The sequence below is a fragment of the Poecilia reticulata genome, linkage group LG22 (genome assembly GCF_000633615.1).
Source record: "Poecilia reticulata strain Guanapo linkage group LG22, Guppy_female_1.0+MT, whole genome shotgun sequence".
Lineage (NCBI taxonomy): Eukaryota > Metazoa > Chordata > Actinopteri > Cyprinodontiformes > Poeciliidae > Poecilia > Poecilia reticulata.
This window is the reverse complement of record NC_024352.1, coordinates 15,180,599-15,205,313: the sequence shown is the minus strand read 5'-3', so window position 1 is coordinate 15,205,313 and position 24,715 is coordinate 15,180,599. Positions and strand designations below refer to the sequence as shown.

At 39.5% G+C, this 24,715-nt stretch overlaps 3 protein-coding genes across 5 annotated transcripts in view; 2 read left to right on the top strand and 1 right to left on the bottom strand.

Annotated features, from left to right (window-relative positions):
• Window positions 1-7,240, bottom strand: part of nol10 (nucleolar protein 10) — a 14,615-nt gene extending 7,375 nt beyond the window's left edge. Inside the window, exons 1-13 of one of the 2 annotated variants that reach the window (XM_008399657.1) lie at window positions 7,112-7,240; window positions 6,266-6,311; window positions 6,065-6,163; window positions 5,897-5,974; window positions 5,774-5,811; window positions 5,049-5,185; window positions 4,898-4,963; window positions 4,749-4,809; window positions 3,192-3,277; window positions 2,864-2,942; window positions 1,956-2,105; window positions 1,747-1,813; window positions 741-793 (exon numbers count right to left, since the gene is read on the bottom strand). In XM_008399657.1, the coding sequence (XP_008397879.1) occupies window positions 741-793; window positions 1,747-1,813; window positions 1,956-2,105; window positions 2,864-2,942; window positions 3,192-3,277; window positions 4,749-4,809; window positions 4,898-4,963; window positions 5,049-5,185; window positions 5,774-5,811; window positions 5,897-5,974; window positions 6,065-6,163; window positions 6,266-6,311; window positions 7,112-7,177 (1,026 nt within the window). In that variant the 5' untranslated portion in view covers window positions 7,178-7,240. Of the gene's footprint in view, window positions 1-740; window positions 794-1,746; window positions 1,814-1,955; window positions 2,106-2,863; window positions 2,943-3,191; window positions 3,278-4,748; window positions 4,810-4,897; window positions 4,964-5,048; window positions 5,186-5,773; window positions 5,975-6,064; window positions 6,164-6,265; window positions 6,312-7,111 lie in introns of both variants that reach the window. The other variant, XM_008399656.1, reaches the window with a different exon arrangement.
• atp6v1c2 (ATPase H+ transporting V1 subunit C2) lies at window positions 4,246-17,198 on the top strand. Of its 2 annotated transcripts, none has more exons than XM_008399658.2 (15): window positions 4,246-4,537; window positions 8,326-8,470; window positions 8,616-8,832; window positions 10,544-10,611; window positions 11,260-11,345; window positions 11,487-11,552; window positions 11,683-11,777; window positions 12,986-13,077; window positions 13,149-13,244; window positions 13,334-13,402; window positions 14,184-14,276; window positions 14,371-14,458; window positions 14,539-14,636; window positions 14,726-14,849; window positions 15,618-17,198. In XM_008399658.2, the coding sequence occupies exons 3-15, from the start codon at window positions 8,704-8,706 to the stop codon at window positions 15,720-15,722; spliced, it is 1,209 nt and encodes a 402-aa protein (XP_008397880.1). In that variant the 5' UTR covers window positions 4,246-4,537; window positions 8,326-8,470; window positions 8,616-8,703; the 3' UTR covers window positions 15,723-17,198. The 2 variants fall into 2 exon arrangements, with proteins under 2 accessions (XP_008397880.1, XP_008397881.1); XM_008399659.2 differs by having other exon boundaries at window positions 8,326-8,481.
• Window positions 17,199-17,309: 111 nt separating this feature from the next.
• kcnf1b (potassium voltage-gated channel, subfamily F, member 1b) lies at window positions 17,310-19,015 on the top strand. Its single transcript, XM_008399655.2, has one exon. It carries the CDS (start codon window positions 17,455-17,457, stop codon window positions 18,772-18,774), a length of 1,320 nt encoding a protein of 439 aa, XP_008397877.1. The 5' UTR covers window positions 17,310-17,454; the 3' UTR covers window positions 18,775-19,015.
• The last annotated feature ends 5,700 nt before the right edge of the window (window positions 19,016-24,715 follow it).

The following is a 24,715-nucleotide window of genomic DNA, read 5'->3' as shown; positions in this document are numbered from 1 at the left end:
ACACACACACACACACACACACACACACACACACACACACACACAGAGACACACACACCCACACGCTTTTCTGATCTGAGTCACAGGACACATTGCTCTCTCTCTAAACAAACTGCCTTCTCTTCGTTTGTTGTCTGCTTCTACAGAGTTACTCAGAAGTTTAAATAAAGTCACCTTATGCATAAGGTTGAGGTTGGACCATCGCAACCTCAACCTTTGCTTGATGTGTTGTAGAGTATTTTATTCACTCCACAACTGGCAAGCATCATTGTTACTACTTCATACCACTCGTCTCTGTCAACAGGGACATCAACAGTCCCTGTCGATACGAATTGGCTTTTAACACCTTGATTATACAGCATCTTCTAGCTTATGAGGGGCTTCTCGGTTCTGAAGAAGCCTTGGTTTTATTGGGGAGGGGAAAGTTTGGGCCAGATGAGTGAAACGTTCACAAAACTGGGTTTTCTAGCAGAAAACAGATTTTCAAAAGGACAAAGCTTACATAAGCTTCTGGAATGGCCTTGGAGTGCTCCCTGCTAGGAATTGTGGACCATATTTAAAAGTCAAGAAACCGACCACTTTAAACGGGACAAGTGGATGTAAAATCCCAAATGGCGCAGTTAACGTCTCGTTAAACTGTCGCCTTCATGACTAAGTCCACGTCTGTCTGTCTGCATCCATCACCCAGTGAGGCAGCGCTGCACATGAACATGCAGTGAGCATGGTGTCTCCGTACTCACCGGGATGTAGAACGTGTTCATTTTGGGGTCTTCATTGGCCGTGAAGAGCATTCCTGTTCATGACATACAACATAGAGAGGGAAGTAAGACAAAGCCAGTAAACAAAAACTTTGATCAGAGAGTTTTGCTGTAGAATGAAGGTCGGTTTAATTTAAAAAATAAATAATAGTAGTAAATAATAATATAAGATCATGTTTTTTTTTTTCTCATTTCAATGGCAAACTGACAAATGAACAGAGCTTGAAAAGAAATTAGCCGTTGGAACATTTTACAAAATGGCTCCACCAAGAGGTCAAAAAAACAAAATATAAAACAAACGGTCTATTTGACTCCCTGAATGAGCCTTGTTCTAATTCAGAAAAAATATATATTGAGATTATTAAAACTAAAATAGATACTTACCTTAAAAATCATTTACTACAAAGATTATTTCATTTATTAATTTTTATTATGTAATTTCTATAATTTTCTATTTTTCTAGACAATTTTGCTGTTGTATGCAACAACTTTGCTAACATCAGCAACAACTTTGCTGTTGTTACAACAACAAAGTTGTAACAACAGCAATATTCTCAAGTATTTTTCAACTTGAAAATATTCAAGTATTTGTCTTGGACTATATTTTTTATTGCTTACAAGGTTTAGTTCTGGTGTTAATTAAAGAATTAATATAGGAAATACAATTCTGCTATTCCTGATGTCGACATTTGATTTGATGATTGAAATATGTAAAATTACAGGCTTCTTTCTTCTACCTGTTCAACAGCTAGAGTAAATCCATAAATTCAACCGTTTTCGTTGTCTTAAATAAAACAAACAGTTAAACTAAATCTTGAGTTTCAAACGACACAAAGTTTCTCCTTCGTCATAATACTTCCACCTAAAATACTGGTTCTTATTGCTAAGACACCGTCAATGTTTCAGTCACAACAAAAAGAAGTGACCACTGTCTACTTTCCCACAGTTTCTAGACTGTGCAGCCAACCATAAAAAGTGATGTTCGCACCTGAATTGGGGTACATGCAGACATCATTGAGGTCGCTCTGAGGCTGTATGGAGGAGAACAGCTTCCCCTGCAGAGCAGAGTAGAAAAGACAAATGCAATTTATAGACACCACAACACATCTCCAACTGGATATTGTTTTTTGTTTCCTTTCTGACTCATTTCATAAATACTGGCAGACAGCAGAATATTGACTGGCTGTTCCTCCTTACAGAGTCTTTGTTCCAGATCTTTATGATCTTGGAATCAGCCGACACGATCAGGTCCAGCTGGTCGTGGAAGTTCAGAGATTTGATTGGCAAGTTGTAGAAGTGATCTTTGACCAGCAGAGGCTGGCTGGAACGCAGGTCATACAGGAGCACCTGGGAGAAAAAGACAGACAAAGTGAAGAGAGGGAATGAGTAACAATCACGACAGAATACAAAAAAATATATTTTTTGTTATTTTATTTTTACTTTTTTTCCTGTACTGGTATAAAATTTAGCATTTACAGGTAGGGTGGGTTCATTTGTCCATTTAAAATGTCCCACTGCATCACATCATCACTGCTGTCCTAAACAGTGGGCATGAAGTGCTTTTTCACCTTCCTGCTCTGTTTTTCACCAAATCCTTTTGGAGTTTTTGTAGCTGAAAAGCTCAATCTTAGTCTCATCAGATACAGACCACTTTATGTTTTTGATGGTAGGACATAGGCGTGCTTCTATAGCCATGCAACCAGTTGACAATTAGAAAGCATCTAGTGGTTGTTATGGGAACGTGGTTTTATTACTTCAAATAGCAGGCGGAATAATTGTGGTTTGTGATTTTTTTTGGGGGGGAGAAAAAAAAACAAAAAAAAAAACATAAAATAATAAAATGCAATTTTTAAAAAATCCTAAAATGTCCTAATCCCGACTAATACTGACTGGCTTTTTCCGCATGAGATTTGTGCAATAAAACATCTTTAACATCTTGCTTGCTAATAGATGTGAAAGGGGTTTATTTTCATAAATATATGGTGTAGTATAATAGCCAAGATTTACACCAAAAGGAGAATTTGTGTAAATAAAACTCCATGTTGTATTTTTTTTATTATTTAAATGTTCACAAAATGAAGTTGAGGCTTTACTGCTGAACTCACCTGTCCAGTGCTGGTGCCCACTGCCATGGTGAGGGAACCATTAAACTTCAGCGCACTGATGGACGGCAAACCATGAACCCTGTCAGCAATCAGAAAGTCACAGGAATCACCACAAAGAGCAAACATAAAACTCAAAGAGGGATACTGCATGAAGCTGGAGACACGCTCTGACTCAAAGAAAAGCCTGATATTTCAACACGCAGCCTTCATTTTCACAGCTTGCTGCCTGCTTTTCAGGAAGAAAAGCACCATGTGGCTACATATGCATCGGCACGCTGAGATCAGCCGAGAGGACGCGGCAGTCTCAGCGTGGCAGCTCGGTGCTTACTCTGTTCCTTCAGTCAGGCTGCTCAGGGCGCAGTCCAGAACGCCCACTCGGTTCCGGATGCGAGGGTCCCAACATTCAACCCTTCCCTGGTGAACAGACAGAGCAGATCACAGCCAGTCGGGAAAAAAAAAATCACAGTTTAGAGTTTTAACAGAGAAGCAGCATGCATTTTCAGTGATTAAATTAATCTTCGAATAGATGCTGCAGCATAAAGACTAGAGTGTTTTCTTCACACTGCTGGCCTAAAGCATTTGGTTCCATCATGTTGGCTCTGGGAGCTGCTTCCTAATGCAAAATGTTAAGATTCCTTCAACTTAAAACTCAACTTTAATCAACAGCTTCTCAGAAATCACAAAAAATAAAAATGATTTAGTTTATAAACAGGTTTTAAAATTATTCAAATTCTAACTTAAGTGAATAAAGAGAAATTGTGATTTATTCTTCATTAAGCTGTGTGTTGCTTTATTGATCATTTAACTTGATAATGTTCTGGTGTAAAAAAAAAAAAAAGTTTTTTTCTTGACTGGATGTGTGTGACATTCCAATAATTCATCTAAGCATAATTTGTATGTTTTTTTTTTCTAAATACTAAGAGTATTTCCTGTCCACCATATTTGTATATCAAATGCAGGCTTGGAGTAACTCTCAGGCTTAACAACCGAGCTCTGTTCCATCTGAGAGCTTTTCACTAAAACTAAACGTCTGTTGCTGAAACAACAAAAGAAGTGTTTGTTTCAGAAGCACTAATGCTTGAACAGCACAGGACGTTGTTGTGAGGTGTTGAGAGGTGTCACTGAGCGTGGGATTAGGTGTGGTAGGCGTGGGCGGTCACAACAGAAAACAGCAGACACACCTCATTTGTTTGTCTTGTACACAATCAAATGAGGTAAGTTGGATTTTTACAGCAAGCAAGACAGGTTTTTTTTTTTTTAAGATTTTACTTTCATTTCAGCAAACAGTAGCTCAGAATGAGAGCAGGAAATATACATTATATATATATATATATTATAATATAAGCTTGTGTGTCCTGCGGAAGCAGCCAACAGTGAAACTGCACAAGACAGCTGCTGCCTATACTGGAGTTTGTGCTTCCTTGCTTGTATTTACATTGCTTACAGAGTGTTTGCAATAGTACGTCAGCTAACTGCCTGGAGGACCTGCAGAGCAAAGCGACAACTAGACGCTGCAAGAGTAAATTTAGTTTCTGAGTTGTAGCAAACTGTGGCAACCAGAGACAAGGACATGAGCATTTTAGCAGTCAGTTTAGAAACTGTGATGTGTAAACAGCACATGTATGCAGACTGTCGTCAGGATATGATTCCTCGTCTGCTCATACTTCATATCAGGTAAGCCTCTTGTTACTGTCTCATAATTTCCATAAGGAATGCTGGTTTTATGTTTTAACTTCTACAGGTAGAGATAGTTTTCTATATGGACGTAAGAAACATTAAGACTGCATACCCTGTTCTAGCTGACAAACTGAGAGACTCCATCTTAAATTCAGGGTGGAGCAAACAAAGCGAGGAGACGCATGGGCATCAAAAACGCAGCGCTCACCTCAGAGGTTCCAGTTGCGAATAAATGATGAACAGGGTTGATGTCACAAACATTGTTCTCCCTGGGTGACGACAAAACAAAAACCCATCATGAACAAAGACGACAAAGCATGCAAGCCTCGAGGTAAGCGAGTGTCTCTCCGTACGTACACGCCGTCTGTCTGAAGGGAGTTGAGGAAGCGCCCCTGCTCCAGGTTCAGCCTGTACACCTCGGAACTGTGAGTGAAAACAAGCATTAGGGAAACTTTCGTGAGGGAAACAAAAATTGCCCTCACCAGCTAACACTGGGTTCCAGTCTCACCTCATCCCCACAAAGTAGAGGTCGCAGGAGGGATAGTGGTAGGAAAAGTCCCGTCCGAACTTTGGAATCCGAGTCTTGAAGTAGTGGCCCTGTTGGGCGTGGAACTCCACGTGGCGATCGCACTGCAAAAGGACCAGCTGCAAGACAACACAGAGATCATCGGCGCGCTGAAGCCTAAGAGCAGTTCAATATGTTGGGGTGAGCTCCAGTTCCAATCTTGTTATTGCAGCAACAATTTTAGCAGTTATTGGAAAATTGGACAATGAGCTGAAAACACCACATGTTCTTTGGGTTGAGACTTTAACGCTTAGGATTGGAACAGTGAATAATTTATGACTACTTCTGACCACACAGAAAAAATTGTTTTGCCAAAGATCTTCAATGCAGCAACATTTTACTAGATTCATGGAAGCAAACAGGTGAAGAGGGCAGATTTCTCTTAACTTTAACATCTGTTTCAACTCACAGAGCTTTTGTTTTATGGAGAGAAACAGTTCAATTCAGATCATGGCAAAGCATGACGTTTGTCAGGAAAGAAAGTTTGATGTGTTACTTGGGTTTTTCTCTATGTCTCTAGTTAAAAGTAAAAACCTGTTAGGATCAATAGACGTGTTTAAAAAAAACAACAATTATGGCCCTGAACAATATCCCATCTGCCATTGATCGACGTCACTGTGCAGCGAAAAACAAACTGAACATCAATAATTAAGGATAAAATCTCTCACCTTTGAGTAATCATCTGAGAGGATGTCAAAAGCCACAACTGTAAGAAGAAGAAAAAGAAAAAAGAAAACAGTAAAACCTAATGTTCCAGAAGGGGCTAGAAAAGATACACGAGAGAAACCTACCATCTGAATCCAAACATCGCTCAAATTTAAGGGACAGCTGATATGTGTCATAGCAGCGAATTCTGGGTTTGTATGTTCCTGAGGAGGAAAATACAGTCAATGAGCCTTTTCATATTTCTGCAGTGATAAATCACAGGAGGGTTTTCTGAAGCCAAACGACGGTCTTACCTGCTGCCAGGATGAACTGACCGTCTCGGGACACTTTGATTGAGGTGCACACTGTGGGCATCTCAAAGTCCTGAATGAGTTCAATTCGCCGTTGGATGTCTGAAAAACAAACAAACAAAAAAGGAGCAATGGGATAGCAATGCTTAAAACTTCGAACAAATTAATTTGTCTGCAGTGCTGACAATGAAGCGATCCACTCACCAACATCTTTTTTCTGAAGCTGTCTTTTCTTTCGATCTGACAACCACTGCAACAAGAGGAAAGGACATTTTAACCGAAAAAAAACCAGGAGAATTTTGAAGTGGTGGGACACAAGCAGCTGACATCTACTGAGGACGCCTTGGTTAGTTTTAGAGATAAGGTGGGGGAAGCTCTGCGATTTGGGGGTGAGATCAGACCCCCACAGCTCTGCAGTGAAGTTTAAACCATCTTAGGCATTCCAGTGGAATGACACTCCAAAGGCAGACCCAAAAATTGCAGGAGGGATTTATGGGAACTCATTGGGATCCCTCAAAAGGACTTCTGGAAAAGAAAGCTGTCGTCACATCGGTACACTAGTCGTTCAAATTCTATTGTGTAAGAGTTTTTATCGTTGCTAATAAATTCTATAATCACACTTAACGAGCTCATTTAAGCCAGCTCAGTCGTGTTATAGAAAACAGTAAAGGACTCATTACACACCCTTGAGGAGCTCTTATACTACCTTTGAATCATCGGTGTGCTTTGTCTTTCAGCATTTTTACATAGAAAAATTAAAAGGGCAATACAACACCTCGGAATTAATCAATCAATACAATAAATTAAAGCCGAATGTTGTTTATACCTTACGTAATCAATTGGCTAATCGAGAAAAGGCACACGACACACGAAAAATATTGTGGTACGTCGTTACTATAAGGAAATCAGTGCATTTCTATTTGTTGCTGTTTTTGGCGAGTCTTTTCAGCATGTAAAGTTTGGTGGTAATAGCAACTGTAGTAAACAACATCTGAGATAGCAATATCAATTAAACCGCAACAGTAACTTTGATCGCTTGGAATATTATACCTCAGGGAGGGCCTTTCCATAACTTAGGTTATAAATCTTCACATCGTTCACGTTTGAAATCTGCATTTCTAGGGGTTCGTCGATGCCTCGTACACGTTGTTGTACCCCGGCAACCAGTGAGACTGTATAAAGTGTCCGGCTAGAAACAACATCCGCTTGGCATTTCGGTAATTTTAAAAACTGATCAATTTCATTTAAATTTTTTATTTTATTTTATTTACTTTTCAAACTTAGAAATTTACGATTTTTTTCTAGAATATTTCTGAGATTAATCTCAAATTTTCGGAGTTTTTCTTTTGTTGCGGAAATTTCTTATTTTAGAGTACGGAGTCCCCTAAGGGTCATTTTTTTCTCTCTTGCATTTCCACTTAGTAAGCAATAAAGTACGTACGTACGGAGACCTCTCCGGGACACCGAGGATTTTTTTCTTTTGCGTTACGTCACAAAAGTATTGCATTCCCTCGCAATACTTTTGCGTTAGCTCGCAAAACTTTTGCATTACGTCGCAAAACTTTTGCGTTCTAGAAGACTCGTCAACAGCGGCAAAAGTCGCGTATGCCTTGAAGAAGAATTTTCGGCTGCTCTTTTCCATCACTGTTCTCCCCAAACATGCATCTGTGCATCCATCCGTGCATCCATCCGTGCATCCATCCATCCATCCATCCATCCATCCATCCATCCATCCATGCAGTTTTTTCCCACAGTTCAAAAACATGAGGTTCGGTATACTACATTAGGCTTAAAATTGAGACTGTTGAGCACCAAGCCATGGGTATGTCTATCTACAACCTCAATGATGCACACAGTTTCCCCCCTCCCCATCTCTGTATCAATAATCATTGAAATGTTCTTAATTTCATGATTGCATTAGAAGTTAGGTTTTTAGAAGTTACTCTGGATTAAAAAGGCAATTAAAAGGAATAGTGACTTTAAGTTAATTTACAAAATCTACTTTCAAAGCAATCATGAACTGGACAGTGATACAAAATATTGTTTAAATATTATTTACCTGAGTTATGCCTGACATTTTGGTTTTTTTTTTTTTCCAGTTTTACTTCACTTCTTTGTACACATTGTTCAGTCATGGATAATGCACTATTTTGCTTAAAGTTTTGTATTGTAAAAATAAGCCATTAAAAGAAATAAGATTAAATATTTCATGGTGTTTATTAATAACATTAACCTTTATTTTCTGTTAATGTTTATTTGCTCAGGTCACCTGAGAAATGAGAGCTTCCTGTGATAGGACAGAGTCAGATGGCTGTCAGACGGCGCTCCACAGACATCAGTCCGTCTCAGGTGGAGCTGCTGATCAGACTCAAATACCCACAGAGGTATCATCACTGGAGGATCATGAAGGTAACCTGGAGGTATTCGGCTGCTTTAAAAGCTAATTCTGGACTGTATTCTAATTTTATTAAGAAAAATATTGAGAATTTATAGATATATAGAATAATATAGTCACTATTAGTTTGAGATATATAACATGTATATGTGTTTCCAGGAAAACATCTGATCTGTTTTATGTCAAACTGGTTCTGGTGTGCTGGATTTATGACTGATGGCCTCTATGTGAAGCACGAGGAGTCATCATGGCAGACTTTTGGTTGATTTCTGTCCCACTGGACAAGACCAGTTTAACCAGCGTGGAGAAACTGAAGCGCATCATCACTAAAACCCATCTGGGCTCATGCTGGAGGTTTCCCATCCCAGATCTGAAGGTGAGGGTGTGAGTAAAACATGCACAACAGAGGAGGCAAAGTTTCACTGAACACAAGACAAAGAGGCTTGTTGTTTTTATTTATTTATTTTTTTGTTTAAAGTGGTACAGTAGAGTATGAGCGAGGACGCTGATGGTGTTTGGTGTCCTTCTCTGGTGAAGGGATCGAGGCTCAGGTTGCTCTCCACAGTTTGAGGCAACATTTCCATCTGACCCGTTTCACTCAGCATGATCAGTGTCCTGCTTGCTGTCCAGGAAGGTGCTTTTTCACCACATATATTCTTTTGAACCTTCCAAAGCTTTAAAGCTCTCATACAGAACCAGATGTTACACTAGAATCTAAAAGTCAGATTTTGTTATGCATTATGAGCTTTATTGATCCAAAACATGACTAATGAGTATTCAAAGTAAACCACAAAAGGAATAGTTTCTCTCACAAATCGCTGATAGACCAGCTGGCCTTAAACAGAAAGTATTATGCAGTCGCATACGGAGATTGCATTGGATGTAAAAATTGACACTCGAGAATTAAAGATTAAGCATGAATAAATGTGCAGATTAAAAGAAAACAGACATTTTGTGTCATCTGGTTTTATTTTGTATTGAACAAAATAAAAAGCTTTCAATTGAAGGTCATTTCATAATCCAATAAACAAAAGGAAGGTATATAGGAAGATAATAACTTTTTATATTTTAATTAACAAAAAATATTCATTGTTGATTCAAAGACCAAAATCCTGGATACAAGTGGCTGAAATGAGTGTCCTTCACTGTGCGACTGGATTCAGCATTAGAGCTGAATTGGGTTCAGAGTAGAGTTGCTACTCATCTGGAAAAGGAGCCAGCCGAGGTGGTTCTGGTGTCACATCACAATACTTCCAGGATGTCTTCCTTTAGATGTTTTCTGAGATCCTGGAGCTGACCCAAAACATATACTAAACAGACCTGGGAACCCCTTAGGAACTCCCAGGAACAAGTTGTGTCTCTAGAGAAAGCATTGCCTGGTTTTCCTGAGTAAAACCCAATCTGGGATAAGTGGTAGATGCTGATTTTAATTATTGTTCACTTTCCAAGTTTTAAACAGTCTGGCCCAATCTTATTTATCAAATTTTGTAAATATCCATTTCTTTTTTCTGTTTCTTTTTTTTCTTTTTTTTATTGGATTTTTAGAACTTTACAACGCAACACAACTCAGACAACAACAACAAAACAGCTCAGACCCAGTGTGAAACACAAAACACAGGAGGATGAAGGGGAAATAGTTTTAGCCTGATATCGGCGAATACACAAATAAAGGAGCGATATAAATATATATATAATAAAATTGATAAAAGTACACTAAAAGTTGATTGTTTTTTTTAAGGTGTTTCAAATGGCATGTTGTCATAATCTGGCAACTTGATGATGTTGATGGAGCATATAATCAGTAATAGTAGAAACATTTTTGTTGCATATCATAGATTGTTGACCTCATAGTGTATTTATTGTCTGACCAGTGGTCATGTTTACATGAATGTGGCTCTCTCGGGGAAGTGGTTGCACACGCAAGAGTCATTATGGGCATTGACTCACTTTAAGGCGTTACCAGTCCCATTACAAATAAACCCACGGATAAAAACAAGACAAAAAGATGCTTATTGTGACATGGGATGAAAACTATAAACGTTACAAGGTTCTAAACTTTATCGCTTGTGTTTCTGCTGAGGCTACAGGTGGGGATTCTAGACAGTCTGGTCAGAGTGTCAGATGATCTGTCAAAACTCGACGCGCTGACTGAAAGGTAAAACAAACGTACAATCAGCAAGAGATGAATGCATTCTGTTGACATAGCCTACCATGTAGCTTTGTCTCCCCTTGAAACCAGGAGCTCTGAACATGTGCTTAGTCTGCATCATGAATGATTAATGGTCAGGGACAGGTGACGTTTAGTTTTCCCTCCTGATTTTAAATTCATTGTTGGTCTATCTGAGCTGGTGCTACGTAACAGATGAAGTCAGCAGCTGCCCACAGTTCCAGGAAGAAGAAGATGACACTCAGCATGAAGATAATGTTTACTCCAAATAATGGATTTTTGTTTACATCTTAGAACAAACGTCTTAATGGAACAGAGAGAGGTTGGGTTGTGGTATGCCTTCAGGGAGCATGTTCTTTTAACTTTTTCACATTTTTGATCCATACAGTCACAAACTATGATGCGATAGCATCATGCCACAGGGATGCTTTTCTTCAGCAAAGACAAAGATGCAAGTTCTTCATAAAAGGCAAAAATTAGCCGGATGCAGGGGAAAGTTTTTTATGGATTTGTAAAAACCATTGGGTACTGTTGGAATGACAAATATACTGTACATCCTTAGCAAAAGTGTAAAAAATGATGTGAAATCAATAAGTTAAATATGCTTATTCAATATTATTCTTATTGTCTAATTAGTTTGATCAAAAAAACCTGCCAGTGCTTGAAGGAGGTGATGGAGCCAACTGGGGACAAAGTTCAGGAACACGACTTAGCCAACGGAGGTAATTTCACACAAACACACCAAAACAATCTGAAGGTGTTGGATCTGACTAATGAAACATTAAATATGCTCGTGTGTAAAAGCTATATTCACCCTGTTGTCTTTCAAAACAAACCAGACTAACCTGAATCTGCTTTGTTAGACCATGGGATGCATCAAAAGAGCGCAGCTCCGTCACCACTAAAAACTTACTTCGCATCTCTGAGAGGTATCACATTACATCTGCTGAGAGATTTCACTTTGACTTTTGATCTCAGTTTATGATGTCACTGTTTGCAGAGCTATTTCCTATTATTTTCAGTCTTACACTTGTTTTTTTTGTTGTTTTTTTTCGTCAGTGGACCTGATGAACCGGGTCACCAAATTTCAGTGGGACAAAGCCAAGTATCCCACAGCTCTGCCGCTGTCCACCTTGACAGATATCATCAACAAGGTGCAAAGTTTTGAAGATGCACTTAGGACCAAATTGTGTTCTTCTGACAATCTGAGCATTCTTGTAATTTTTTAAAGTGGTCTTAATCAGGAGTTTTGAAGTTTAGACTGCTTTTTGATCATTTTCACCCATTTCTTTAGTTTAAGCTGCTTGTTTCTGATTTTTGAATTATTAATGAGAATCAAAAAGGGGCATACAATGGATGAGAAATGGTATACGCAGTGGAGCCAGACCAAGATTAAACGAGGCCTTGAGTGGAAGTTGATTTGGGAATCTAATTTCAAATTTTTTATTAAACACAAAAAGATGAAAAAGTACAGATTTCTTGCTTTTGCAATAAAATACTTAAATCTTTTAGATCATCTAACAAATAACATTTTAAATATTTAGTCAGCGATGACTTCATTTATTGAGGGAAATAGATATAAATCAATCAAACCCTATGAATAAAACACTGTTAGTGGCAACAGCTGCCATAAAATGTTAGCAATAACAAAATCTTGTTTAAATTGCTGTGAAGGAATTTTGACCGACCCTCACCAAGCCAATGCTTTTGTTCAGACATGTTTAGAAAATATGAGATTTTTGCCCCATGTAAACCATCAGTGTTTAGCAGAATTTCCTGCAGCTTCCTTAGTGTTACATTCAGACTCTGGGCTCCCACTAACAGTAGTTTTTTTGCTATTAATGTTGTCTCATCTTTTCCCAAATTATTGGTGACAGCCTATATGACAGCATTTTTCCCCCTCCTGATTTATACCGTTGTGCAATGAGGTCCTATTGATCATTTGCAAACTATGAGTATGACTACAGGATGTAAAGAGGAAAAGTTAGATAAATCCCTCTCGGATAGTTGAATTGTATTTCTTGTTCATTTGTGTGTTCTACTTTACATCATAAAAACATAGGATCTTCAATGAGGCGTGCATGATGCATTTTAAAGCATAACTGACCCCTGGCTGTGGTTAGTCAGCTTCTTTTAAAGTTTAAAGTTTCAGAAGTATGTTTCCTATGATCCTGAAACGTGAATGTTTTATTACCTTCAAGCATCAGTTAAAGTAGTTGAATCAAAATTTGAGCAGTAACAGCAGTTTTTACCTTCATTCCTTGTGGTTGTCCCTTTGTCTCTCTAACTCGGACGATGAAATCACAAGTTGCTTTGCCTCTAATGTTGTTAGTAACATGAACAATTGCTGAATATTCTGCAGGAAATATCACAGGTGGAGACTGAGCTAAGATCCCGAGCGACAGCCTACAACAGCCTGAAGGCCTCCCTGCAAAGCCTTGAACTCAATCTAAAGTGAGTGGCATGCATATTACGTACCTAAATGAGCAGCATAAGGTGCTGAAGTGACTTTTGGGTGTTTTCAGTGGAAATTTGCAAACTCGCAGCCTGAATGATGTTTTGAGGAAAGATGACCTGGTTGTCTCTGAGTATCTAACGACTCTGTTGGTGGTGGTGGGCAGGTTGGTACGCTAACAACTTTTTCTGTTTGCATTCGTCCTGGGATTTTCTGCAAATGTTGAACCGTTTCTGACTGTGTCACCCATCTCAGAGAAAAATATCTGCGGTGGGAGAAAAGCTACGAATCCCTGTCGGAGTTTGTGGTTCCGCGGTCGAGCAGGTGAGTTTCAGCGCAAGTGCAACAACGAGCTCTAAAACTCCCGTCGTCAGCCTCCAGGAGGTCAGAATGGGAGCAGGTGTTAAATTACCTGCAGAAAGTAAGAGTCTGCTTGGATCAGCAGCAGGGAGGGAATATTTGTATTCCAAGCACAGAATGGCATCAGATGAAGGTCTTAATAATTAAAAACTTTCTATCAGCTCAAAACACAAAGCATCAGCAGAGTCTCCAGTTCAAACGAATCGAACAAGAAGTATCTAGAATCTCATTGTCTCATTTTAATCGGTTGGTGGCGTCAGAAAGAGGTGCTTTCCCAGCATGCCATTCAGGCAAGAACAGCTGCTGCTTCCAGACATTTTAAAACTCATCTCATAAAAAGTTTTGTCATTAATTTTGTAAGTTGGCCTTACATTTCTCCAACAGTTCGCTACCATTTAACCATCTGCACTACTTTGCAAATGTTTCCAGTTTTTAAAGACAGGTCTGGACTTTTGACTAAGCCAATCTAATCCTAAGCCCCAAGTCTTTTGTAGGCCATATCCCGGAAAGTGTTTCTGGGATATAAACGCTTTTGCAATGCATAACAGGATAGTTTAAAGCTTTTCATCAACAATAATGTAAGCAAATACATTATTGTTGTATTTGCTTACATTATTGTAAGCAAATACAACTTACAATAATGTTGTAAGTTGTATTACTTACAACATTATTGTAAGTAATACAACCCCCCCCCCCACGTTGTCCTTTACTGCTGTATTTCTGTACGTCTCCTTCTGACACTCAGGAAGATTTTTGAGGACGGAGACGGGGGAATCTTCACGGTGACGCTCTTCAAGCGAGCTGTGTGTAAATTCAAAGCCAAAGCTCAGGAGAGCAAGTAAGCAGGAGGAATTTCCAGAGCACTCCCCCATTGGGAGACTCATCCATGATAGCTGTGTCGATTACCATAATGTAGTCTGTGATTCATGCAGGTTCATTGTGCGGGACTACAGCTTTGATGAGGAGGAGAGGAAGCAGCAGGAGATCATGAAGCTCACCGTTCATAAAAAGGATGAGTATGTGAGTCGGGTGCTGGGCTTTACCTCAAGATTTATGAGATGATGTTGTGTGTTTTAACACACTCCCCACTTTCTCCACAGGGGATCTTTGTGCGTTGGCTGAAGGTGAATTTCACTCAGGTGTTCATCGCCTGGATTCACCTGAAAGCCTTGAGAGTTTTTGTGGAATCAGTACTCAGGTGAGTCTGAATGCTGGCAACCATTTTCTCTCTTTACTAACGAACAGCTGATGTATTTTAATGGGCCTTCTGCTGATGTATTTGGACAGGTATGGACTACCTGTGAACTATCAGGCTTTAATCCTGGAAACGGACAGGAAGCGCTCAAAGAAGCTGAAGGAGGAACTTTCCTCACTGTTTGTACATTTGGACCCCACTGCCAGCATGAAGGAGGTCAGAAACTCTTCTGTTAAATATTTTATCTTTCTTTTTTCTTTCTTTTTTTATCACAAATACAGTTTTCTTTATTATATTTTATTTAACAAACGAGACGTCAAAAATCATTTATATCATTCTCAATAATCAATGGACAATTTTTATTAGCTTGGCAGAAATCAAATGGCTAAACGGGTGACCTACTTTTTGTTATGTTTCCACTGTTATTTTGATGAGTTATCTTTGGCGATTAGCTCTTTGTCTTGGAGTTTGGTAGAGCTTTTTTGTTGGCATCAAGTCAGAAATATGTTGGTAAAACTGCTAAGAAGACAACTTTATTCCTTCATTTGATAGATGAGTAATCTGATGGGTTTAGATTCAGTACTGTAATTATTAAAATTGTATGTTTATTATTATAATTGCAAGCTAATTTGTAGTCAGGTAAAGATAGAGTTGAGGCCCAGGATACAAAATAACATGTAACAAGATACACTTCACAAGCTAGCATTGGGAAAAGGTTGATTTTGTTGTCAGAAACCCAAGTTGATAAACTCCAGACAAATACTCCGAACGAAAATTCAAATTCAAGCGAAGAAGCGGCAGTTTGAAGTTGCCCTCTTTATCACACGTTACTTGGCTGGGAATATTTTCATTGCATCCTAATTCAGTCATAATTCAAACAGTAAATTCAAATTTGCATCTTGTATAAACACTCCGGTGGTGCAAAGATCAATTTCACGCTTGAGTCTTTGAGTCTGTGATAGTTCTCTGTTATCTCCCAAACAGGTGAGCTGTGACATCCCAGGGCTCTGCCAGCAGGAGTACTCCTCCTACATCTGCTTCCACATCAGCACCAGCATGCTGGAGATTAGCGAGCCGTCAACAACATGACCCGACAGACAAGCAGCACTTAATCGACCTCAGGCAGTCATAACGCTGAGAGGCAGCGTTATTATAAAAAAGCTACCTGTCTCAGAACGACATCTTGCACATAATAATGAGCTGTGTATATAAAAACCTCATCTTTTTTTTGGGAGGAAAGAAGTGTAAATATTATCTTCAGGGAATGGATGTCACATTCTTGTCACAAGAATGCTTAACTTTGTAAATAACTGAATGTTTTCTAGGGATCTGAAGCTTTCCAATTGGCACCTCGGGCAAAGTTGTTTAAAAAGCCTTGAAACGAAAGTAAGCTTTTTATTGCAGTTGCATAAACGTACACTGAAAAATAATAACAATAATAATAAAAATACTTCACACTTTAATTTGAGAATAAATTTGTTTACTGGGTTCAAAAAGTCTCATTAAAATCTTTTTTGTTTCTTTTATACACCATTGGTTCTGCTACTACTGTCACCCTGCTCCTCATGCTTTGTACGACCCTATTTTACCAAAAGCGCAGCCCTTAGGATAGGCCCTCAGCATCACAGCCCTCCACTGTACTTAACAGTGAACATGATATTCTTTCCCATACATTCAACTTTTGTTTTAAGCCACACCCTATAGTGTCGTGTTTGTTCTCACTCAGCTTTAGTGTCATCTGGCCACAGCATGTTGTCTAGACCTCTTGTGGGTGCATCAAACTGCACACCATTATGTTTGTGATGGTAGACAAAAGGCTTGCTACTATAGCATCAAAAGCTAACAACTGGCTGACATTGCAGCTATGAAAGACGCTAATCAGGAGATTCAATTCAAGATGTTACTTTTAGATTTAAATGAGCAAAAAAGCTTTGGAAATCGCAAGTCATTTTCCTTCCACTTCACTTTTATGCACAGCTTTGGGTTTTATCAATCACATAAAACCCAAGTGTGGAGGTTGTGATATAACATTTTGATATCAACATATTGACAAGCTCCAAGGGACGTTAAAATTTTTTGCAAGATAGAGCAAATGTATAAATCTAAAATGTATTAAAATAACCTTGTTTAGATATGATTGCTGTACAGTTCCCAGTCAGCAGAGAGCACTCTCTCTGTTGTGTAAAGCAACCAGTTTCCCTAATATCTGGTCCATCTCTGTGTTAAAACGCAAACTATAATCCATGATAAAAAAAAAACAACAAAAAACAAAAACAAACAAACAAAAAGTTTTGACTTATTCTTCCTTAGCGCAGAATATGGCATATTTTCTCCTCAGTGACTTAAAGATGCACAACATGGCTCTGATCACAACATGGCTCTGATTACCCAGTGCATAAAATGTGCAACAGTTTAATGCGTTTTAAATGGAAACGGCGTGGTTGGATTCATTTGCGTCTGACTACAATCAGATTGCAAAGAGGAAAATGTGGCTGGAAGTGGATATTGTGATTGTTACCTTCTGGTGTCAGCGTGCGCGTGCTTGTGCACGTGGGTCTGTTCAATATGAGATGGAGAGACAGARRGAGAGAGAGAGAGAGAGAGAGAGAGAGAGAGAGAGAGAGAGAGAGAGAGAGAGAGAGAGAGAGAGAGAGAGAGAGTGCTAAGAAGMGYTWGCCWCTCAAGCTGTGCCATTCAGGACACGAAACAGTCTGAAAGACATCAACTTTACGCGGCGAGCGTCAAGAATATGGGCATCAGTTGTAGTTAGTCCGCGGTTCGTGTGCATTTTGTAGTTTAAACACTTAATCTCTTCATTAAAATGTGGACAGTTCCGAAACCAAAATATAGAAATGCTTTGAGCGAGGAAGGGGACATCACTGTGAACATCGGTGGAGTGAGAGTGGTGCTGTTCGGGGACGATCTGAAGCGCTACCCGGAGAGCAGGCTGGCGGAGCTGTCCAACTGCTCAGCCCACAACCCAGAACTTATCTCCAGCCTCTGTGATGACTTCGACCCGGGCAGGAACGAGTTTTACTTTGATCGGGATCCCGATTCCTTCAAGTGCATCATTGATGTGTATTACTTCGACGAAATCCACATAAAAAGCGGGATTTGCCCCATCTGCTTTATCAAGGAGATGGAGTTCTGGAAGATAGACCAGGGTGTTTTGGATGAGTGCTGCAAAAGTTACCTGAGCGAGAAGGAGGAAGAGCTGAAAGAAATCGCAAACAAAGTGAAAGCGATTTTGGAGGATCTGGATGTGGATCAGTGCATCACCCGCACGCAGAGGTGCCAGAGGTACCTGTGGAGACTGATGGAGAAGCCGGATTCCTCCCTGGCGGCGCGCATCATCGCCATCGCTTCCTTTCTCTCCATCCTGGTGTCAGCCGTGGTGATGTGTGTGAGCACCATCCCGGAGCTGCAGGTGACAAATGCGGAGGGGAAGCTGGTGGAACACCCGACCATGGAGGCGATCGAGACTGTGTGCATGCTGTGGTTCACGACTGAGTTCGTGCTGCGCCTCGCCTCGTCTCCGAATAAAGTGCGCTTTGCGCTCTCCATCATGAACATCATAGACTTCATGGCCATCATGCCTTTCTACGTGGTCCTGTCCCTCACTTTGCTCGGCACCACGTCCATGATGGAGCTGGTGAACGTCCAGCAGGCTGTCCAGGCGCTGCGCATCATGCGTATCGCGCGTATTTTCAAGCTGGCGCGCCACTCCTCCGGCCTGCAGACCCTGACCTACGCGCTGAAGCGGAGCCTCAAGGAACTGGGGCTGCTCCTAATGTACATGGGCGTGGGGATCTTCGTGTTCTCCGCGCTGGCCTACACCATGGAGCAAAGCCACCCGGAGACGCTCTTCAGGAGCATCCCGCAGTCTTTCTGGTGGGCCATCATCACCATGACCACGGTGGGCTACGGGGACATCTACCCCAAAACTACCCTGGGCAAGTGCAACGCGGCGGTCAGCTTTCTGTGCGGTGTGATCGCCATCGCTCTGCCCATCCACCCGATCATCAATAACTTTGTTGTGTTCTACAACAAGCAGAAAGTGCTGGAGACCGCGGCGAAGCACGAAGTGGAGCTGATGGAGCTGAAGTCCGACGGACAGGCGCGTAAAAAGGGTCAAGAATGAAAACAATCACAACCAGCAGGAAAAAAAAACGTGTCAACTGACAGAGGGGTAAAATGACCATGGAAAGGGTTAAACAAATAAAGACCTGATGACTTGGGGAAACTTGTACATTAAGCTGTCATTGTGGCCTTTCCTCCGCATGTGTTGTTTTCTATGGGCGACATGTGATGTGTTGCTTTTGTAGAGTGTGAAGGCATAAATAAAAAGATTTCAGACTTGCATTTAAATGCTAAATAAAGACACAAATCTATCCAGTTCATCTTTTGAGAGTTTCTAATGAATAAAAATATATTTGTTTTACACTTTATGAACCCAAACACTATCAAAACGATACAAACAGGTGAGCTTAATCACCTTTTCCTATCCATTCAATATGCCTCAATTAGTACTACTTTTTCAAACAGATCGCTCCTTGGTGAATTACAGATACATATTTCGTTCAGAAGGAGTTAGGCAAAGTTGAGTCATTGATCCCACGGCGCTTTGATGTTTTTGTCTGTGACGAGTTGATTTCACAGGGTCACAAAGTGAAAGTGCAAGCCATTGTTCCACAATGTTCTGTAGCTAAGTCATCAAACTGTCACAGAATATATACAGTTAGTACTGTTAGAGCATAAGCAGTTTAAAATTATTTCAGTCTGCAAAGTGCAGCAGGAGCGTAAATAATCGTCTTGATTCTATACAACAACAATGTGAAAATGATTGATAAAGCAAGAGAGGTTTGCTTTACATACCTTAAGACAAAGCAGAACAAAATAAAATATTTTACAGTAGTTCAAACCTTTTGGGTTAAAGCAGAGAAAATACAGTATTTTGTAACCTTTTCTCTCCCTTTGAACAGTCAATTTAAATTCACATCAGGGACAACTAATTGGGCATCATCATCTTTGGAGCAATAATATTTCCCTCTAAAATATATAAATAAGGAAGCGCGGGGGCACTGCAAGAGATTGTGAAGGTCCGGGGCTCAAGATCCACTTAGTTTAATTGGTGACTTTAAATTGGCCTGAACATATGTGTGTGCGTGGGTGTGTGTGTGTGTGTGCGCATGGTTGTCTTTGTGTCTCGTCTCTGTGGTGCCTTGTGATGCGCTATTGACATTTCCTTGGTGATTTTTAAGTAAATAAATAAAGTCAGAATGGGGGGGAAATAATAGTAGTAGAGAGACTGCAGGAGGGAAAAAGCTTTCACTGAAATTGTGCTAATGTGTAAAAAAAAAAAAAAAGAAGAAAATGACTGCAGCATTCAAATTAAATGCAGTTTATTTTCCTGCACTCAAACTAACAGGGATCCATATTTTTTAATCTGTGAGATGGGATTCCTACTGTTTTACTATGTCAATTTGATACTTTTCAATATTTAATTTTCCAGAGCTTTTTGCTCTTTGCAGCTCATTTTTAAAGAATTAACACAAAAGTTCTTATGTTCTTTTTGGATGGAGGGTTGGATTGAATTTATTTTTTATTATTATTTTTTTTTACATTTGACCAGACCCAGTAAAAAAATAGTATCAAAAAATAATAGCTCAAACCTCAGACACTTTCAGAAGAGGAAAGAATTCCTTTGAATTTCAAATCTGTTTGTGAAATTCATTGATATGATTCAAATTAGCTTGACCATATAAACATGCCAATTACAGATCTGGCTACAGATAATTACTTTAGAAAAACTTTCCCTTCCTTTCATGAAGGATAGTCCAAGAGAAAACAACTAATAATAAAGCAAAAATTCAATAATAATTTACATAATTACCAGTGAGTTAAGGTTCAAATGTTAAGCTTCATGGACTACATATTATAAACAAGGATCACACTACAAAATATTTTTATTTGCCGTCTAGTTTAGCTGATTTTTCACATTCATCTCGCGAGAGGGACGAAAACAGAACAATACGGCTCAATGTTCGAAAGGGGTTAAATAGTCATGCAGTTCCTTAATGTGAAGTAAAGCTGAAACACACAAGATTCTTCCTGTTTTCCGACATTTATTTATTAAACATATTAACAACTTCTCACGCTGTGTGCATATTCAACAGTGGGTCATTATTTTTTACTCTGTGGATGTGTTTTTAGCTCAGGAGGGCTGGTAATGAAAACCAGATTGAGTGATTGGTCAGATGGAAATACAGAGATTGGGTGAGTCATGCACAGACCAGGGTCAGCTTCTCCTGGATGAATGGTAGGCTGTTTGATGCATCCACATCTTTTCTCTCACTGTCTCTGTTTTGCTGTGTGTTTCTCTGCCTTTCTCTGTGTCTAACTCGATTCTAGGCAGGGGTCTGTGAGAAACTGCCGTCCCCAGCAGGAACACACTTCAAAGTAAGGCTACGTACGCCCACGCACCCTCTGAAGACTGGAAAACACACCACTCCACCCGCTGCTTCTCTCCTTATCACTCCTTCGTCCAGCCTCCACCTCCTCATCCTCCGTCTCAGATGATGATCTGCCAGCCTTGCTGGCTGAGAGAGACAGATCAGACGCTGCGATATGTAAAGTGTTCGTGCTGTCATATTTTCAGGGAACGCAGCTTCGGCTCCAAAAATCAGAAAAATGTGTTTTGCGCTCTCAAGGTCGAAATGGAAGGAGCGAATGCTTGGCTGCCTGTCGACATCCGGGTGTGAAACATTTGGTGAAGTTTGAAGGGAAACTGAGACAATTTGGATGATGCTGACTTCAGCCAAATATAGCACTTCATATGTTATGCATCAGTAATCAATCCAGGTATGACTCAGCGTTTCTGCAGCTAGATGATCACGCAGGTGGAGATTAGAAACGGCTTATCAGACTCAGTAATGATCCTTGAGAAGAGTGAACAGATCTCAACAGCTGGTGGGAAACATAAAAACATAAGTTTAGGAATTGAGATAAGGAGGCAACTCACTTAGATTTAAGTCCAGACTTTGAGTAGGCCACTGTGCAACTTTTGTATTTGTTTTGTTTTTTGACAGGTGGACTTGCTACTGAACTTTGATTATGTCTTGCTAAGTAACTGAAGTCTGCTGCTCCAGCATAAGATCAGAACATAATGGCTGGACATTTAGCTCCAGAGTTTTCTGTTGAGAGCAGATTTTTATAGTTTCATCAATCACAGCTAGGCCTGTCACGATAACAAATTTTGCTGGACGATTAATTGTCTAAAGAATTATTGCGATAAACAATACTATTGTTTCAAGACCTTTTGACACTGATTTAACGGAAATGACTAATAATACATGCGATTTCCTGCCATAGATAGATACACTTTATTTTCAAAAGAACACACAACACTGGAACTGATACACTAAATAAACAAAACAACCAAAAACAAAAATAAAATGGATTCTCAGTCTCCGGAGAATACTATCTGTATACTATATTGCCCTTCAGTAATCACTAGATTTAAATAAAGAAAACGGGCACATCCGACTACCTAATGCAACAGTTCATACTACACCATTTTTTGCCTCTATTTTCCCCTTAAGATAATCTTAGATCGTTGGCTTATCTAAGATTCTCGCTGGTGGTTTCGTAACCGATCATCCTGCAGTGTGTGGTGTGTTACGGTAGATCGTTGTGGCCGCTCTGATCTAAGTCAGGGGTTTTCCCATTAATGTGGAATGTGACAGGTAGCCAATCAGAAAGCACGGATTCTGCTCCGCGCTTTCTGAGGGGAAATTACGAGGGGAATCCCAAACAGCTGACATCGGAGATATGTGGAAACAACATTAATATTTATTCAACATTTTGTGCAAAGAATATAGAAATGACAAGGGGAGGAGTTGGTGCCAAATTGCTAACTCAGTTGATGAACCCGGTAAGTTTTCAGCTGTTCTTCGTTAAGGTAACATAAATAGGTTTTCATTCAGTCAGGACTTTACGCTGACTCTAGCCACATGCATCACAGGTAGGTTCTAGTAAAGCATTGAATAATGCCTGATTTTAAAATTAGTTAACTGGACTTGTAGCCATTATTTTGGGCCCAGGTGGCTGGAGACCACACGGCATGATTAACCCGATCGAACCGTTATACCTAAGATTTCTGTCGGCTAACGTGTCTCTCAGGTTTTGAAAATGGGCCGACAACTCCTGTAATGTGAGCTGGACATTACACTAAGGAAATGAGGAAGGGAGGGTCAGTGAAGAGCACCGGAGCTGAGCCTTTTTTCCATTCAGTGTCATCAATAGAAAGAAAAAAGGCAGGAAGAGACGATAAAGCCGATAATTAAAATGAGGTCGATAGATTTAATTTATCGTGCGATTAATTGATTTATCGTTTATCGCGACAGGCGTAATCACAGCAAAGTCCTGAAATGACAAAACACCTCCAGATCTTAATACTGACATTTTAGTCTTACGTTAAAACAAGTTTGTTACCTTTTCGTTACCATGGAAATGCTTCTTTTCCATGGTAATGAATAAAGAGAATAAAGAGAAAATCAAACCACCTTCTCAGATGAGATTTAAAAAGTTTGTTGTTTTTTCATAAACATTTTATGCCCTAATCGCAAACCAGTTCACAATGTTTCTTTCAACATTCCAGATGAAAAAAAATGCAGTTGAAAATTAGTATTTAACAAATTTATGTAATGACAGAAAATTTAAAAAATATTGCAATGTAATTTAATTAAGGGCTGTAGAACTTAAATAATTCAAACATTTTTTCATGATTAGAATCTGTTTTGTTTGTCCTGGTAAAGTGTAGAGTAATTGCTAAAAGTAGTTTCATTACTTACACAACTTATTTATTGAAGTGGTATGTTGGAGTGGTTTTTTTTCTGCTTGTTGCAGCAGACACAAAACTAATTGTAGAAAAGGAAAAATGCCACTGCATTGTGAGAACTACTCAGCAACAGACTGCTGCATCGCACTGAACAGAGAGAATCCTCATCTGACAGATGGAGAAGTGGAGCAGAACGGCCAACTCAGGAATTCAAAAATTAGCAATGTGGTGAAGCTCATTTAATAATTCACAACATGCAGGATGTTGAAACATCTTTACATAGTGCACAAAGACCCAACGTATATTAGAAACTTAAGTTGTTTCTGTCTGAACGTAAGCCTCTTCTCATAAAGAGGGATGACTTTTTTCCCAGTCTTTAAGGTTTTATGGTTTGCAGTTCTGTTAGTTGTAGATTGTAACTCTTTTTTCTTTCATACTTTTAGTGTGTTCTTTGATTTGTTTTAGTCTTGTTTTCCGCCCCCCCATCACTTCTAGCCCTGGGTTCTGCTCATCCCTCCTGAAGGTTGTCAGTTATCGTTCTCTCTTTATATGCCAAAGTCTCCCTGTTACAGGCTTTTGTGTTGCTTTCTCACCAGTTTTTGCCTGGTTCTTGCTTTTTATATCAATATGTGTCTTGCATTGTAAGAACAAGTGTGGCTAAAGATAAACACCATTGATCACATCTGGTGGATGCCTGTTATTGTCAGATATGAAAATTTACATTACCTCACATAACAAACACAAACCTCAATGAAGTCAACTGTGTTTTTATGTGACAGAGCAATACAAGGACATTGTTTTAAACCTCTTTACGTTGACATTCATAAATAAATTCAACCGATATCCTGTTAGACACCTAACTAGTCAACAGAGTCTAGTTTCACATAAGTATACTTTTTTATTTAGGCCCAAAGATTTGTTAGAGAACATTAGTGAACAAACATCGTCATGAAGACCAAGTGCGACAGCAGACAGGTCAGGGATAAAGTTGTCGAGAAGTTTCAAGCAGGGTTAGATTGTAAAACAGTAATACAAATTTTTAACATTTTATAGAGTTTTATTAAACCCATCGCCTGAAAATTCAAAAACATTTGTAGCTTCATAATGTTGATGATCTGATAAATGGGAAAAAATGCTTTCCATTACTGAGCTTGTAAATATGCTTTCCACCAGTTTTCTCAATTGATCTTTAATAACACATTACTGCATCACAGCAACCTTTGCAGTTGGGCAAATAAGGTAG